Genomic DNA, 17,299 nt, shown 5'->3' with positions numbered 1-17,299 from the left:
GAAATGTAGCGTTTAGGTAATGAGTACTGGAAATGTATATGTTTGTTTTCTTGTTGCTGAATATATGTGTTCAATAGGGGGGGTCTTGGTTTGGCATTAGGTAAAAGCACAGATGTGTAAGTTACCATCGACTAGACCGCCAAATAGTCAGACATTTACCAAAAACCTAGATAGGATTGTGTGATTTAGTGATCATGCCGAAGTAAAGGAGACAACTCTTTCCTGTCCCCCTTAATCGCCAACAGGAGTTAACTGACTTACGGTGGTGTTCCGACTCTTTCATAGTAGACAGTAGTGTTCCCTCACAGGATTTTACTCATCACTACATGTAGACAAGCCCCCTACAATTAAACCTCAGGAGCTCTGTAAGTAATTGGCTTCAAAATAAAATCTTTATTTGATTTCTATGATGTGTATTTTATCAATACCACCAAACAATTAACTCAATTCTACCTGGAGATAGCATCTAACCCTACAGGTTAAGGGCTCAGTCCTATTAGACTGTGACCCTACCACCCTCTTCCCACTTCAGATGCCAGTAGTAGGTCCAGATTGTCACCTGAGCTTCTGGCCCACTGGTCACAGGTGGAGGTTCCCAAGCCCCCTCCTTAGTTCAACTAATTTGCTAGAGTGACTCACAGAACTCAGAGAAATGTTTCACTTACTATTACCAGTTTATTGTAAAAGGATATAACTCTAGAAAAGCCATAGGGAAGAGATACAGAGGGCAAGGAATGGGAAATGCTGTGAAGGACCACTCTTCCCGAATCTCTTTGTTTTTACCAAGAAGCTATCCCAATCCTGTTCTGGCGTTTTATGGAGGCTTTGTTACATACCCATGATCGATTAAATCATTGCCCATTGGTGATAAAACTCAATTTTTACCCCCTCTCTCCCCTCTCTTCTTTCCAGGGGCCAGGGGGGTGGACTGAAAGTTCCAATCCTCTCATCAATCATAAGGTGGGTTTCTCTGCTTGGGGAGGGTCCCCAACCTATCCTTAGGTTCCCTGAGGGCTTTTCCCAAAGCTAGACTTCTCTTAGCTTTGACTCCTTTCTCAGAAAAGGCAGCCAGCCCTTTAGGCAACACTCAAAGTCACTTCTTACCATTGGTTCAACATAACCAGCATGTTAACCACCTGTGTCTTTTAAGCGGCCACGCCCCTCCAGCCTGAGTGACATGAGATTGGCGTCTACCTTGAGATCTGAAGATGTATTGAAAACATGTGTGTTTCACATAGAAAATGCTCCGTTGAGTTTTATTTTCAATTTTCTTCCACCGCCGCCACCCCCCCCCCACTTTTTCCCTTACACCAACTTGATTCTCTAAACAATTTGAATATCTGTCTGCCTCTGGATTTTGAAACTGATTAATCTCCTAAGATCTTTCATTCTTCCAAGAGTGTCTGTACAGGGCTCTAAACAGAGAATCTCAGACTGCAGCAATTTATTTTCTCTTCCCTTTGCTGCCAAGGAAGATTTTAGAATTAAAGGCATTTTTTCAGAGCTTCTGCACAGGTGACTCTACTGACATCCAGTGGTGAGAAAGAGAAATGCTTTCCCTCCCCCCCCCCCCTCCCCGAGCCCCCCAAATAAATAGAAAAGGCAAGCCAGGGTAATAATTCAGTGTCCATGGAGAATTTCCCTGCGGGCAGCTAATATGACAGTATAAAATCACACCTGCAAACTTTGTCTGCATATGTCATCAGTGAGAGGGGATAATGCATCTTTCGGAAATAATTTATTATTTGTATCTTCAAAAAGACACGAACCATTACTATAAGAAGCTAGAATACCTATATTATTATGAAATAAAATAGGCTTTAATATGAGACATTATTAGAGAGAAAGAGGGATATTTTATCATGATAAAAGGGTCAACAGAGCAGGAAGGAACAAGGGTAAATGAAGGTGTAATTAACAGCAGAGACCCCCAAATATAGGAAGCCAAAACTGACAGAATTGAAAGAATTCAGCAACTGCAAGTGGGTTTCAATATTTTATTCTCAATCATTGATACGAAAGCTAGACAGAAAATCAAGAAGGAAATAAAAGACTTGAACACTATTAACCAACTTAACTTGATGCACATATATATATAAGATAAATCTTAATATAGGGGCACCTGGGTGGCTCAGTCGGTTAAGCGTCTGACTTCGGCTCAGGTCGTGATCTCACAGTTCATGAGTTCAAGCCCCACATCAGGCTCTGTGCTGACAGCTCAGAGCCTGGAGCCTGCTTCAGATTCTGTGTCTCCCTCTCTCTCTGCCCCTCCCCTGCTCATGCTCTGTCTCTCTCCCAAAAATAAATAAATATTTTTAAAAATCTTAACATAATGTAATATATATTATTTGTAGTAATGCATTTGTTATACAACAATAGAAAACAAATATAGATCATATGCTAGAACTTAAGACAATAAATTTTATAAGATTGAAATAATATAAAGTTCTCTGAACAAAACAGAATTAAACAAGAAATCAATAGCAGAGAGACTTTGTGGAATCCCCATATAGCTGTAAATTTAAATCACTCATTTCTCAATTGACTATGGGTCAAAGAAATTAAAAAAAAAGAAATTGGAAAATATTTTAAATTGAATAAAAAAGAAAACATCAAATGTATGGGAGACAGCTAATCCTGGGCCTAGAGGAAAATTTATAGCTTTCAGTGCTTATATCAGAAGCAAAAATGTCCCAAATCCATAACCTTAAGCCCTCTCCCATGAAACAGGAAAAAGAGAGAGAAAACTAAATCCAAAGGAAGGAGAAATAAGGAAATAATTAAGGCTAGAGCACAGAAAAATAATGAAGAAAGACTAAGGAAAGTAAAGTTAGTCCTTTGAAAATGCCAGGAAAATTAACAAACTTCAGCTACACAGACCAAACAGAAAGGAGAGAGAAGACACACATCAAAATCAGTTATGGAAGAGGAGACCCATCACCAACTCTACACAAATTAAAAGCATTATAAAGCCCTTATATATAATTCCGAACAATTTTATGCCAGCAACTTACACAAATAAATGAAACTGTAAGATAGACATAAATTACCAAAACTGATCCAAAAAGAATTAGAAATATATGAATGTATCTATAACAAGTGAAGAAATTGAAATAATATTCAAACACTTTGCCACCAAGAAAAGCTCAGACCCAAATAGCTTCACTGGAATATATCAGATACTTAAAGAAAAATAATAACAATCCATTATAAACTTCTTCACAAGAGAAAGGAGGCGGGGGGCGCCTGGGTGGCTCAGTCGGTTGAGCGTCCGACTTCGGCTCAGGTCATGATCTCACGCTGCGTGAGTTCGAGCCCCGCATCGGGCTCTGTGCTAACAGCTTAGAGCCCGGAGCCTGCTTCAGATTCTGCCTCCCTCTCCCTCTGCCCTTCCCCTGCTCACGCTCTGTCTCTCTCTGTCTCTCATTAATAAATAAACGTTTAAAAAAAAATTAAAAAAAAAAAAAAGAATGAAAGGAGGGGACGGTCTCAGCTCATTCCATGAGCCAAAGCCAGACAAAGACATTAGAAGAAAGGAAAGCTACAGAATAATGTGCCTCAAGACTGCCATTTTTTTTTTCCATTCTCCTGAGGTCACAAGGGCAAAGTCCAATAAGATGCCCATTCTGGTGATACCTCTTTTATCACAGTGTCAGTCATAACCCAGGCAAGGGGCATCTCACCTGGGGGCTTGTTTCATAGAGTCTTTGTAGAGCCATTCTGAAGCCGCCAGCTTTTGAGGTATTTCCATGGCTTCAGTAGGCGTTGACCATCACAAGGCAAAGGAAGGACAGTAGAGCATTTGCCCTCTTTTGAGTGTAAATGATGCACTTCTCCGTTAGTCCATTATACACTAATTTCTTAGGAGCCATTTTTATAGATGTAGACAATTGATGGGTGTGATTTGTCCCGGTTCCTTTGGCTGGCGCTCCTCCTACTGGCCAAAAAGGGAAAAGCTCACTCTTGGTCTTGTTAAGCAGGAACGCTAAAAAGGAATGTTCAGCTGACTTGCCGTTCTTTTGCAGTTCCTTACTCATCCATTTTGCTAGATCCTCAGGTCAAGTTTCTATCATTTCCATATTATACCGGGAAGTCCTATTATCAGCAACTGATTTTAAAGCCTGTGCCACCTCAAACCGAAGGGGTTCAGTAACCACCTGGGCATTCCCTTTATCAAAACCTTTTTACTTATAAATAAATCCTTAGTAATATTTTTAGTTAAAGACGAATCTGGGTCTTCAATGCAATGTCACTTCTGATGCCCAATGTTCCAGTGGTAGCGGTTAGGGTTTAATTTCTTTTTATTTTTTAAAAAATTTTTTTACATTTATTTATTTTTGAGAAACAGAGTGAGACAAAGCGTGAGCAGGGGAAGGGCAGAGAGAGAAGGAGACACAGAATCTGAAGCAGGCTCCAGGCTCTGAGCAAGAGGTCAGCACAGAGCCTGATGCGGGGCTCGAAACCACGAACTGCGAGATCATGACCTGAGCCGAAGTCAGCCACCCAGGCGCCCCAGGGTTTAATTTCTTTCTTTTTTTTTTTTTTTTTTTTTTGGGACGGAGAGAGACAGAGCATGAACGGGGGAGGGGCAGAGAGAGAGGGAGACACAGAATCGGAAACAGGCTCCAGGCTCTGAGCCATCAGCCCAGAGCCCGACGCGGGGCTCGAACTCACGGACCGCGAGATCGTGACCTGGCTGAAGTAGGACGCTTAACCGACTGCGCCACCCAGGCGCCCCCCCAGGGTTTAATTTCTAAAGAAGACTCATAGGATCCAAATGGACTATGCGTCCCACTTTAAGATCTATTTTGCAGGACTAGGACACGATATAGCAACAGCGTTAAACTAAAAATGTGCGTTCCAGCTAATGACTGCCTCATTGCAAGGGGTCCATAATGACGGGTTTGTGTTCCAATTGCCCTCCCTTTCCCCCTGTGATGCATGTTTGTTTTTGATAAGGAATCCCAACAGAAAACCTCAGGACCAGGACCAAATTGTATTGGTTTGGGGGCTTCTTATACCTGGCTTGTCACATGGGCATGTTATTGCAACCAGCCCCAATAACATACCATTCTGTGGTCTCGCTGAAGCCACGTACACATCACTAGTCACACTGTTATCAATAAATAATGCTGACAAGCTGGCACAAGCCACCCAGAAACTCCTCAGACCCCTGGTTACAGAGCAACACAATGAATCCACGTGTCCGTGCCTTCACTAAGGGTCAGTGCCCCACAGGTACTCCCGAAAAACCTCTCAGGTCTGTTTCAGGCTTGCTGAAATTAACCCCAACAACACAGGCATGGGTTTGGACAGACTTGGTTTGACTAATTACTCCTTGTGTGATCTTGGATCAATTCTCAGCTTCCTTTTTTTTTTTTTTTTAATTCTAATATATAGATAATAAGTAGATCATTGTGTCTGTCATGTAAGGACTGGAAAAGAAATTCTGAGCACTATTCACTATACCTTGGATAAACGTTGGATCTATAGGTGTCACACTCAGATGTTTGTGAGATAAGGAAAAGGAAACATTTTAGCCTTTCAAAAGCATACTCTCAGCAAGGAGAAAAAGCATTTGGCGGAGAAGAGGCCAGGGTTCGAAGGCATCTTTTTTGGTAGGGGCGCCTTAAGAACGGAACTAGAATTAAACAGAACTATTAATATAAACGCGAATCAGGGAGTTTGGGTCTAAATAAAAGAATCAAGTGGAAACCGATACAGTGGAATATGCAACCATCAGAAGAGTTCAGAAAGCTGTTATCTCTGTTTCTGAGCGTGGTAGATTGTTGATTATCTTCTGATAATATTAAGGCTAGCTTATCTTTACCGCCCTTATTATCAAACCTAAAGTTGGAAATAAAGAAGCCTAGAGTAACAATTCTACCGTAACAATCCTTCTCCACAGAGGGCCAAGGGCAGGGGGCAACTCCGTGAAAGATATGAAACACAAGGTTGCAAACCAGAACAGCTTGCTACTTAAAACCCACCGGCAGCCTGGGATAGACATCAAGGTAGGTGCAGCTCATTTTTGGTTGTATATATTCTGGCTGAATTTGGCAATGATTCTGGGCTTGAGTCTGGGTTGGGGATGGGCAAAATCGCTGGACTGGGAGCAGATCCAAGCTGGAAGAGTGAGGATCCAGGGAGGGGAAGAGACAGCAGAAAAGTCTTTCTCTGCCAGCTTGGCAGTGGCTCTGTGTCAGTATTTTCTCTTACTGTCATTTGTTTTACTAAGGATATATGCACAGACAATATGATTACAAATACGTTATCTATTGCCCAGGGTCAGCTTTTTGCTTCATTTGCTTCAATGTTATAAAATTTAAAAAAAATTAATAAAACTTTGTAGGCAGAGTTGGAGCCTCAGCCCTGAGCCGCCAGCTCATTTTCCTTCCTTCTGAACTCAGAGACAATCGTTATTTTTCCCTTCCCATCCATGTAAGATTTTTACCACATGTAGGTATATGCATGTTCATACACATGAGAGGACAAGGTTTTATTTACTTTTTTTTAACGTTTATTTATGTTTGAGACAGAGAGAGACAGAGAGAGACAGAGCATGAATGGGGGAGGGTCAGAGAGAGGGAGACACAGAATCTGAAACAGGCTCCAGGCTCCGAGCTGTCAGCACAGAGCCCGACGCGGGGCTTGAATTCACGGACCGCGAGATCGTGACCTGAGCTGAAGTCGGATGTCGGATGCTTAACCGACTGAGCCACCCAGGCGCCACCTTACAATTAGAGTTTGGAAAAATAAGATTATCTTCTTCATCAGAGGCTGAATATGACTTTTTTTTTTTTTTAACTCTTGACATACACAGAAAGGTTTACACGGAGGCAAGTGTGTGATAGAAGTAATTCAGGAAGCTTTTAGAGCAACATGCACCACCCTTAATTTCTGTCCGTCCTTTGCATTGGAATTCATAATTTACCCATTAAAGTGTTACTTGTTTCTGTTTTAGAAGGTCAGCAATAGATTCCAATCTTCCTTTCATTGTTTACCACTAATTCATTTAAAAAGTAAAGGATGTTCTCCCATTAGATGCCGAGCAATGATCTAGATGCTAAAGAAACAGAGATCAAGAAAACCTGGTATACTAGGATGTCAGCCAGAAAATGAAACATTTTGCTACTTACTACCTTTTATATTTCACTTGAAATATTCTGCAGTTGATTTCATTGTTAGAAGAGAGGTGTTTCACTGAGGGTGTCATAACCCGATAATCCAGGTATTTCTAATGACAATGTAAATAGAAAAAAACCTTTTGGCATGGAATTTAGGATGTGTAACACTTGCTCTTATCCTTATGCTTTGATCCAATAATCCCACAAAAGGGAATTTATGAATATGAATGTTAAAGGGATACTTATTTACAGTAACAAAAATAGGTCACTTAAAACATATACGGCATCTAGGGGCACCTGGGTGGCTCAGTCGGTTAAGCATCTGACTTTGGCCCAGGTCATGATCCCACGGTTTGTGGGTTCGAGCTCTGCATCGGGCTCGTGCTGACAGCTCAGAGCCTGGAGTCTGCTTTGGGTTCTGTGTCTCCCTTTCTCTCTGCCCCTTCCCGGCTTGTGTTCTCTCTCTCTCTCAAAAATAAATAAATAAAATTTAAAAATATACATATATGGCATCTTGAAAATGCTTAATAGATCATACCATTATTCTTTTTAAAAATATTGTGCAAACAGAAAAGTGATAATTAACAGACACTTGGATAGATTTTTAATATATAATGTGAAGTGTAAAACATTTAGAGACAAGGGTACACATAAACCATAATTAAACTCTCAAAAACCATTTATGTGTATCAGCAAAGACTTGGAATGAAGGCAAATATTGCTAGTTGTGTGTGGTTAATGTACCTTTATGTGAACTTTTCTCTGTTTTTTCAAAATCTTATAATGCAGCCATTATGTTAAATACAGAAAAATAGTATGGCTTTCTGAAGAAAACAAATAATGTAGGCTCAGAGGAAAAGGCCAATTGAGTGAGATCCATTCTGTTCTATTCTAAAAATCCATCATATGGAAATTTTAGGCAATGATACAGAGAATTCATAGGAAAGCTTAAATTGCTCTATTCTGAGGAGAAAAGAAACGAACTGGAAACGTGCATCACGTTGCAGATTATTAAATAACTTCGATGAATTGTCTCAGTAACATGACGTGAGAAATTCCTTATGAGGTCACAGAAACGTTGCTATTCCTAAATCACAGCTGAAGAAATAGAAACTCGGAGAATGTACCTGAATTGTCCAAAGCCACCGAGCAAATAACAGGAAGTCGCGATTCATGCAAGAGTGTGCCTGACCTTAAGGTATGCATTCTTCCAGTCCAATCCACAGCTCTTTTTTTGCAGATATGTGAGAAACAACGGAGGCGTCCGCTCTACAGTGGTGAACATCTTGGGTTTCTAGAAAGTGTAAGGAAGCTGTCCAAGCCCCCATGGTACTATTTTCCCATCCCTGCCTGTCTCCCACTGCTGTGCTCCAGAATTCCATATTCCATTGATTCCATCCTGGAGGGCTGCAGAACTGCCCCCCCCCCCCCGCATCCAGGCGTCAAGTACAGGTCTCTTACAGAATGAGTGATGTCGTTGCTACTGAGGGGACTGCTGAGGGCATTTCAACAAATGAAATTCAAAGTGTGCAGGTGGGACAAGCAGACGCACCTGATTTAGCTCAACGTCTACACAGCAAGCTGCGTGATTTCCTTAAAAAGAATCTGCAATCCCTGGGTGTAAGTTACCTTTAGCCCTGTAGACGTTAGGGGGTGAGTATGGAAAATTAAATGGTCTACAACTTTATTGGGGGTGAATTATTTTATGCCAGCTCATAAGACTGGGTAAAAAGTGGGTAAGAAAATATATCTGGGAGTACACTTAGGTCAGATGTTTTGCTTTGAAGGTGTTTCAGGCTCCCAGAGTTCAAATGGGATGTTTGTGCCCAAATATAATATCCCCATGACGTAATATCCATCCACAGGGCCTGGGAAACCAACACCTTTTTTTTTTTTTTTTTTTTTTTTTTTTTTGGATTTCACTCTTCCGAGGATTATTTTTAAGACCCAGTGAAGGTGGAAAAGATAAAATGCGATTCATATGTGGCCTTGAGATCGAGGGAGAAAAGTCTGTAATGTAGAGAGTTTTTCCACTTCCCCCCTGTATTCTATTTTTGTTCCTCCAGGTAGCTCAGATAATGATTGGCCTGAAATGTTTCTTATTTGGGATCATTGAGATTTTTCTTTACTGGCACTCTGACTTAAGGAATCTTTTATTCTGCTTTTATATTGGTTACCCGTTCTGGGCTGCAGCATCTGTGAGTATATCTGTTTGAACTACTTTGGGAATCAAAGAAGTTATTTAGAACTTGTAAATACAGGAAAAATATATGTAATTAGTTTATCCTCTCTTTTTGTAGACAATAGCTGAGACTCCTTTTTAGACTCTGTTAGAGGCACTGTGCCAAGTAGATAGGGAATTTGTTAGGAGAGAAAGTGACGAAGCAGCCTCAGGACCAATTGTAAGTGTTTGGAGAAAAAAAAAAAATGCTCCTGAGTCCCATGCTCCCTCCTTTGAAGGGAGAGATCATTCCTACTTGAGAGGATCCAGGTGTACTTTAGATAGCAAATGAGGGGCACCTGGGTGGCTCAGTCGGTTAAGCATCCGACTCCGGCTCAGGTCATGATCTCACGGTTTGTGAGTTCGAGCCCCGCGCTGGGCTCTGTGCTGACTGCTCAGAGCCTGGAGCCTGCTTCGGATTCTGTGTCTCCTCCTCTCTCTGCCCCTCCCCTGCTCATGCTCTGTCTCTCTCTGTTCTTAATAATAAATAAACGTTTAAAAAAAATTAAAGAAAGCAAATGAACTTTCAGGTTGGAATAAATTTGGATAGGTCAGGATGGGGGTAGGATGGGGGTGTGTAGGGCAGAATCATCCATCCTGTCCAACTCTATCACGGTCAATGGCATCTACCTTGAGTTCTTGCCTCACTTTCTGTCCACATCAATATTCTTCCATCCACATGCCCCAAATGGATACACATTCAACTTGGTTCGATTCAATGCGTTGTTCTTTAGGAATATTCTTTTGGACTGGGAGAGATGTGGGGTTCAGGTTAAGTCATCCAAGGTGGAGGTGGGTGATGTGGATAGGAAAGCGTTCTCCCCCATTAATGTCTTTCCTGTCTCATGAACAGTTCATCATGTCTGGATCTTTGACCATCTCATGTACAAGAAAACAAACAGAATTTCTGGTGAGTATCAGTTTCCCTTTTGCTCACTTAATGAGTTAACAAGAACAGTTGACTCTGACTCTCTACAGGAGGCCAAACCAAAACAAGATTTGGATATTCCAGTCTATTTCGTTGACTTGCGACTTTTTCTTCAATCATCTGTTAATTCTTTAGAAAATGAGACATACACTTAGCTTTTTTAAGAGAAGAAATTATCCAGGGGTGCCTGGGTGGCTTAGTTGGCTAAGCGTCTGACTCTTGACATCAGCTCAGGTCATGATCTCATGGTTTATGCATTCAAACCCTGCGTCAGGCTCTGTGTTGACAGTGCAGAGCCTGCTTGGGATTCTCTCTCTCTCTCTCTCTCTCTCTCTCCCTCCCTCCCTCCCTCCCCCACTTGCTTTCTATCTCTCTCTCAAAATAAATAAAAATTAAAATTAAAAAAAGAGGAGAAAGTATCCAACTGTCTGAATTTTAGCCTAGTAAGAAGCAAAAGAAGGGGGTCTTCACAGATAGATCCTTGTTTCAATGGTTGAAGAGACGCATTTTGGAAGGCTAAGATAGAGAGGGGTGCACGTTTGTGTTTGTATCAGGGAGCTTCTAGTTCAGGGTGGACATATTGAAAATCACTCCTACCAGTGATATCAGAACAAACAGAACCCCCATAATGTTGGCTCCATGGGCTTTCATTTCTGGAGGATCACTTCTTCCCTTCTCTCCCATGATGTAGAGTGGCTTGCCAGAAAACTGCTTCAGTAAAACAGGAAATTGAATTCCTCATGAAGGATCCCTTACCTTAGCCCGTGGAGCCAGGGTGTGCCTCCACAGTACTGCTGAAGATGTGTCTGGAAATACAAAGGGCCCTGAGTATTTCCATTAAAGGCTCTATTCTCTTCCAGATCGAAGTCAGTATTGGAGCTAACATTATCAGCACACTACTTTCAAGCACTGGGATAATTCTTCTCTCCGTGAATTTAGTTGACATAGTCTTACTTGAATGCTGGGAGTTACCGGCGTGTTCGTTGGTTAAATCTTTTATAACTGTAAGTACTAATTTGTTGGATGGTGTCTTCACACGTGATGTTTGTTTTCAGTTACCTCAGCCCTCAGTGACTAAAAGCCTATGATGAAGTTTCTAAACGTTGAAAAGTGATAGGAAAACAAATAAATATAAACATGACATTTGTTTTAAAAAAAAGTGAAACAACCTGATTTCAGAATTGCAGAATTATGTGTGTGCATTTCTGTGTGTCATTTTAAGAACACGTATTCTTATTACTCCAGATTTTCTCTGATGAACATGGGCTGTTCTAAAAAAAAATGATAAAAAGACTGCTCACAGATCAGTGTGCCCAGAGAGGAGGGACCTGATCTGGAACATTGAGGACTGGCCTATGGATTTCTGGTAGTGAAAATGATACAAAATTTGGGAGCTGGTCTGAGTCATTTTAATGTTAATTTAAAAGATCAATGGAGGGGCGCCTGGGTGGCTCAATCAGTTGAGCATCTGACTCTTGATTTCAGCTCAGGTCATGATCCCAGGCTCATGGGATCGAGCCCTGCATCGGGCTCTGCACTGACTGTGGAGCCTGCTTAGGATTCTCTCTTTCTCTCTCTCTCTCTCTCTTCCTCTGCCTCTCTCCCCATGCTCTCTCTCTATCTCTCTAAAATAAAAAAATTAAAAAATAAATAAAAAAATAAAAGACCAATGGAATGTTAGTAAATCCATCCTTTCTGTGAGTAAAGTTGAGTCACATGATGTGTGTATGTGTATGAATGTGTGTGTGTGTGAGAGAGAGAGAGAGAGGGAGAGAGAGAGAGAAAAGTCCTGGTGAATTCAGTGTTTGACCAATGCATGTGAAAAAATGGCTGAAATAGGAGTAACTAACTCTAGAATGTTAAGGGAGTTCTTTTGCAGAGCTCTGCCATTTAGAATTCCTAGAACTCATATTTGTTTCTGTAGGAGTTTATTTATGGTTGCTCGCTGAGGCAAGGTTTGTGCCAGATCCAATATTGTGTCTCAATGGAATGGGCATATCTTAGATAGGAAGTGCATTGTCCTCAAAATATCCACTAATCCTGGCCCCTTGCCCCCCCAGACAACCAGGATGAGCACATTGCAGACTAAAGCTGGTTGGGGAAATCTTAATTCTTGCCCTTCTCTTCTGTAGAATATTGTGATCCTTCAAATGATACTGACTTGTGTGCAGATTTTTATTTCGTTCTCACTCTGTGGGCTCACTTATACCATGGATGGCAAGGAGATCAGCTGGGTGAGTAGCCTTTTTTATTGAGAAGGTGAGGAAGCATTTAAAGCATCACAAAGAATCAGATGTGTTAATAGTTAACTTCAATCTCTGGTTGTATAGAGAATTGGCAAAAACAACAACAGCAAACACCCCCCAAAAACCCTCTTAATGGCAAGATGGGAGATGGGAGGTTAGAGAACAACAGTTACATGTTACATTCACCAGCCACTCCATTTTCGAAATATTCCTTTGTACAGATACTTCATTCATAGTCAGTTTCCCTCATTCACTCACACATGTATTTCTTACTCATCCATCTAAAATATACTGAACATGTATTACATTTACTGTGTTGGGAGATGGGGAAACAGTGGCTTTTCCCGTATCTTTAACAAGTGGATGTCATAATAGATCGAATAAATACTTAAGGAAAAAAGTAGCAGCCAAGTAAGAGATACAATAGCTCTAGGAACAAGTAAGTGTGATTTCGATATTAATTCCATACCTCATAATTTTTCATGGAATCCCATCAGTCATACACACCCCAACACGTCAGTGTGCTCACACACACAGACGTATTCATACGTGTATATGTAGTCTCCCACATCACCACATGTGCGTTCCTCCATATTGATTCTGCAAAGCCCTCGTAAATGGTTGGCCTTTGCTACATGCAAAATGTCATACTGATATTTCTGTTTCCACATCCCTAGGACAAAAGTCAGGGGGACATATCTCATTGTGTTCACGGATAGCATTTTATTATTTTTTATGGAATGACTGTCTCTCTTGCTACTACTCAAATCCCTGTAGATGCTGGCATGGACTGTTGGCTACATAAATACCTGACAAGATCACCGAAAAAAAATGTATTTTACCGTGGTTCCAGACATGGCTAGAATTGCCCTATCTCTGCCTAGGCTGTTGTGAAAACATTGGCCGGCCAGGGTGTTTCAGCTTTGGCACTGTAGACATTTTGGAATGAATAATTACGTGTTGAGGGGTGGGGGGGCGGTTAGGAGGAGGGGGCATGATCTGTTTAGCAGCATCCCTGACCTCTATCTGCTCAATGTCAAAAATTCCTCCCACCCCCAATTTTGGCAACCAAAATGTCTTCAGACATTGCTAAATATCCCCTGGAGGGTAAAGGTACCACCAGTTGAGGACCAGTGGGCTATACAGAGCACTGCAGCAAAAAAAATAAAATATCAAATAAAAATCACTGAAAATCTGGTTGAAGTAATTGTCGATGTTGTGATGTCCTATTTCTAGGCTTCTGCACTAAGTTGCTTGATCAGATCACATTCTGAAGATCCTTATCAAGACTTACTGACTCAACCTGAAACTTACGAAGATTTAGTGCTTCAAGACATAGACCAGGTTCACTCTCATCCATGAGACACCATCGAAACATTTTTTACCACACCAGGGCATCTTGGATCCATGATGGCAACCAAAGACAGATCTGATAGGAATCTTCTACAAATCCCCTGCTCCCCATGTCTTTTATTATGCACTTTCACATACACAGACACAATTGGCACGGATATGTGCTTAATTTCACAGGTGACCAGCAAATACTAATATTAGCATTCCGTGGCCTAATAGACCTCTTTTCATTGGGACGGTAATACCATTTTTGAGCCAATTTCAGTTCTTAGGCCTCAGAGAGGAATTTGTTGTTACCCACTTACTCCTTCCTAGAAACTGTACTTCCCTCTGGGTTGACAGTTTATTCAAATGAAAAATCTTTGTGCAAATAGTTTGGGTGAGTAGTGGCATACCATCTGACACTGGGACCAATCTAAGTTTCTTTGACTGTTGAATGTACTAGGTCTCCCTTGCTTGTGTCAAGGTGAACTTGACAAAATGTAATGCGATACAAAATGCACACTCTAATGTATGACACATAGTAAAAATCTAATGCAACCTCATTATTACCTGAATGCTGATTTAATCAACCTACTGCTCAATCTTTTTTCTTTTTTTTTAATAGTGTTGCTTTCTTCTTGGTGACTGGGTATCATGGTGTTTTGTTTTTGTTTTTGTTTTTGTTTTATAAGGCACTATCCAGGGTTTGGTTTATCAAAGGCAAATTTTTTGAATTAGGATTTGTGTGTCTATTTTTGAAGAAGCGAAGAAAAACATCAGTAGGCAGGAAGAGAAGATAGAAGATAGTCAAATGAAGATAGCAGGGGTAGCCTGCTCAGGCTGCCATAAAAGAATACCACAGAATCAACAACGGAAATTTATTTACTCATAGCTCAGGAGGCTGGAAGTCCAAGATCAAGGTTTCAGCTGGGTTGCTTCCTCTGAAGCCTCTTTTCCTTGTTTGTAGATGGCTGCCTTCTTGCTGTGTCCTCACATGGTCTTTCCTGTGTATATGTCTGTGTCCTAACCCTCCTGTGATAAGGACACCGGTGACAATTGGATTGCATAAAATATGGCTTCATTTTATCTTAATTAGCTCTTTAAAAGACACTATCTTCGGGGCGCCTGGGTGGCGCAGTCGGTTGAGCATCCGACTTCAGCCAGGTCACGATCTCGCGGTCCGTGAGTTCGAGCCCCGCGTCAGGCTCTGGGCTGATGGCTCAGAGCCTGGAGCCTGTTTCCGATTCTGTGTCTCCCTCTCTCTCTGCCCCTCCCCCGTTCATGCTCTGTCTCTCTCTGTCCCAAAAATAAATAAACGTTGAAAAAAAAATTAAAAAAAAAAAATAAAAGACACTATCTTCAAATACAATCCCCTTCTGAGGTATTGAGCATCAGAACTTCAACATATACATTTTAGGAGGACGCAATTCAGCCCATAACAAGAAAATGCAACCAGTAAAATATACCTTAGCGAGCCAGTTCCAACTGTATACGAAGTGGATCTTAGTTTAGAAGGAAAAATCTAGGAACTATATTTATATATCAACTCCTAGCTGTCGCTATTTAAAAGCTGTTCTCAGGAACTATTAGTTCCCTGGCAATATCTTCCTGCCATGTACATATGTAGGACCTACCTCTCTGGGGTTGGAGAAAGTCCTCAGGCAAAGAATCAAGAGTGTGCTCTAGAAACAAGGCCTGTGGGACATGGGTTGGTCAGTGACCAAACAGTGTTGGCCAAATCATGTCCTGCTCAACTACACTCATTTCCTACGCTAGAGCCTTTTTTCACATGAAAACTTCTCAAAAAAAAGAAAATATTGCAATAGAGGAACAAGCAATGGTACCCACAGCTATAGTTGTTCTGAAGTTTCGATAGTATCCATCAATTCCTTCTTTTAAGCTCCATTTTAGATTCCACTCACCCTCACTCAGTACTTCTGATTGTCTCAATTTCTTCTCCATTAGGGCAGCCCAGACATTCTCCTTTGAGAGGTCTGAGCCTCTGGTTTCATGCCTTCTCCAGGCCATGGTTGTTCCATTTACCTATTTGTGGCTACTACGAGACATGGAAACATCAGGAGGCATCCTGGTGAATCCCATGAGTTCCTGACATAATTCTTTACACCCCTATCACTTAAGAGCAATACTAATTCCTCGAAGAAAGTGGGTTCTATAGAGTACCTTCTTTCATTTTCTTCTGATTCACTGGTTTGAAGATTCCAAAATGACTCACTGTTACTAGTTTTGGTGGAACCCTTACGGTGTACCTGATAAATGCCTCACCCCTGCCTCATAGGAACCAACACTCTACTTCAGCAGAGAATAAACTTCCGGGAAAAGCATAAACTTTACAAATGGATCACTGGGATATTTCTTGAGAGGGGTCACCGTATTCTATCCATTAGGGTTATAACAATACATAATAGCCACTGGCTCAGAGATACATATAGCCGTGTAAAGGACAAAGCCCCAACTCCCCAGAGTATGACAGAGTCTTGCAGTATATTTAAGAAGTCATTCTGGCATTCTAACAGGAAGAAATTAAGAACTTCTGTTCATCAAAGGACACTCTTGGGACAATGGAAACAGAGGCCACTGACTGGGGGAAAATATTTATAAAACATATATTTGATAATAGTCATGTATCCAGGATACATAAAGAACTCTCAAAACTCAATAACAAAATAGCCAACAACCCAAGTAATACATGTGAAAAATAATTGGATCTGCTGAATCTTCACTTCACCAGAGAAGATGTAGCAATTAGAAATAAGCACGTGACAAGGTACTCAAGATCACTGGTTGTTAAGAAATGCGAATTAAGACCATGAGATTCTTTTATACTCCTATCAGAATGGCTAAAATGAAAAAGACTGATCATAACAAGTATTGGCAAGAATGTGGAGAATAAAAACCTTCATACGTAGCTGGTGGGAATGTGAAATGATCACACTGGAAAACATTTTGGCAGTTTCTTAAAAATCTGAACACATACTGATGACCCAGATATTCCACTCTTGGGTAAATACCCAAGAGAAATAAAAGTATATGTTAACACAAAGGCATATGTACACAAATGTTCATAGCAGCTTTATTCGTAATAGCTTTCAACCGGAAACACTCCAAGTGTCTGTTAACAAGTGAATACACAGATTGTAACGTATCCAAACAGAGGAATGCTACCACCAAGCAATAAAAAGGAATGAACCGTCCGTAGACAATGCAACATGGATGAATCTCAATATAATTACACCAAGTGAAAGAAGACAGAAAAACTACATGCTGTATGATTCCATTTATATAAAATAGCAACAGAAAGCAGATCAATAATTTATGGTAATGGGGATGGGGGTGAGGAGGGGCAGGAAATTTGGGGGGAGTGAAGTTTCTGTTCATTATCTTCATTGTGATGATGGTTCATGGTTGTGTATATAAGTCAAAA

The 17,299-nt window shown here is 40.9% G+C and overlaps 1 protein-coding gene across 7 annotated transcripts; it reads left to right on the top strand.

Annotated features, from left to right (window-relative positions):
* Positions 1-942: 942 nt before the first annotated feature.
* On the top strand, positions 943-14,420 carry LOC115525320 (high affinity immunoglobulin epsilon receptor subunit beta-like). Of its 7 annotated transcripts, none has more exons than XM_032594895.1 (8): positions 943-960; positions 5,909-6,014; positions 8,226-8,747; positions 9,194-9,325; positions 10,202-10,258; positions 11,137-11,280; positions 12,409-12,510; positions 13,759-14,420. In XM_032594895.1, the coding sequence occupies exons 3-8, from the start codon at positions 8,592-8,594 to the stop codon at positions 13,882-13,884; spliced, it is 717 nt and encodes a 238-aa protein (XP_032450786.1). In that variant the 5' UTR covers positions 943-960; positions 5,909-6,014; positions 8,226-8,591; the 3' UTR covers positions 13,885-14,420. The 7 variants fall into 7 exon arrangements, with proteins under 7 accessions (XP_032450786.1, XP_030188326.1, XP_030188327.1 ...); XM_030332466.2 differs by lacking the exon at positions 943-960 and having other exon boundaries at positions 5,849-6,014; positions 8,226-8,325; positions 8,591-8,747; XM_030332467.2 differs by lacking the exon at positions 943-960 and having other exon boundaries at positions 5,849-6,014; positions 8,368-8,747.
* The last annotated feature ends 2,879 nt before the right edge of the window (positions 14,421-17,299 follow it).

Source organism: Lynx canadensis, chromosome D1, assembly GCF_007474595.2.
Source record: "Lynx canadensis isolate LIC74 chromosome D1, mLynCan4.pri.v2, whole genome shotgun sequence".
NCBI lineage: Eukaryota > Metazoa > Chordata > Mammalia > Carnivora > Felidae > Lynx > Lynx canadensis.
The sequence above is the reverse complement of the archived record's forward strand: the minus strand, read 5'-3'. Positions and strand labels throughout refer to the sequence as shown.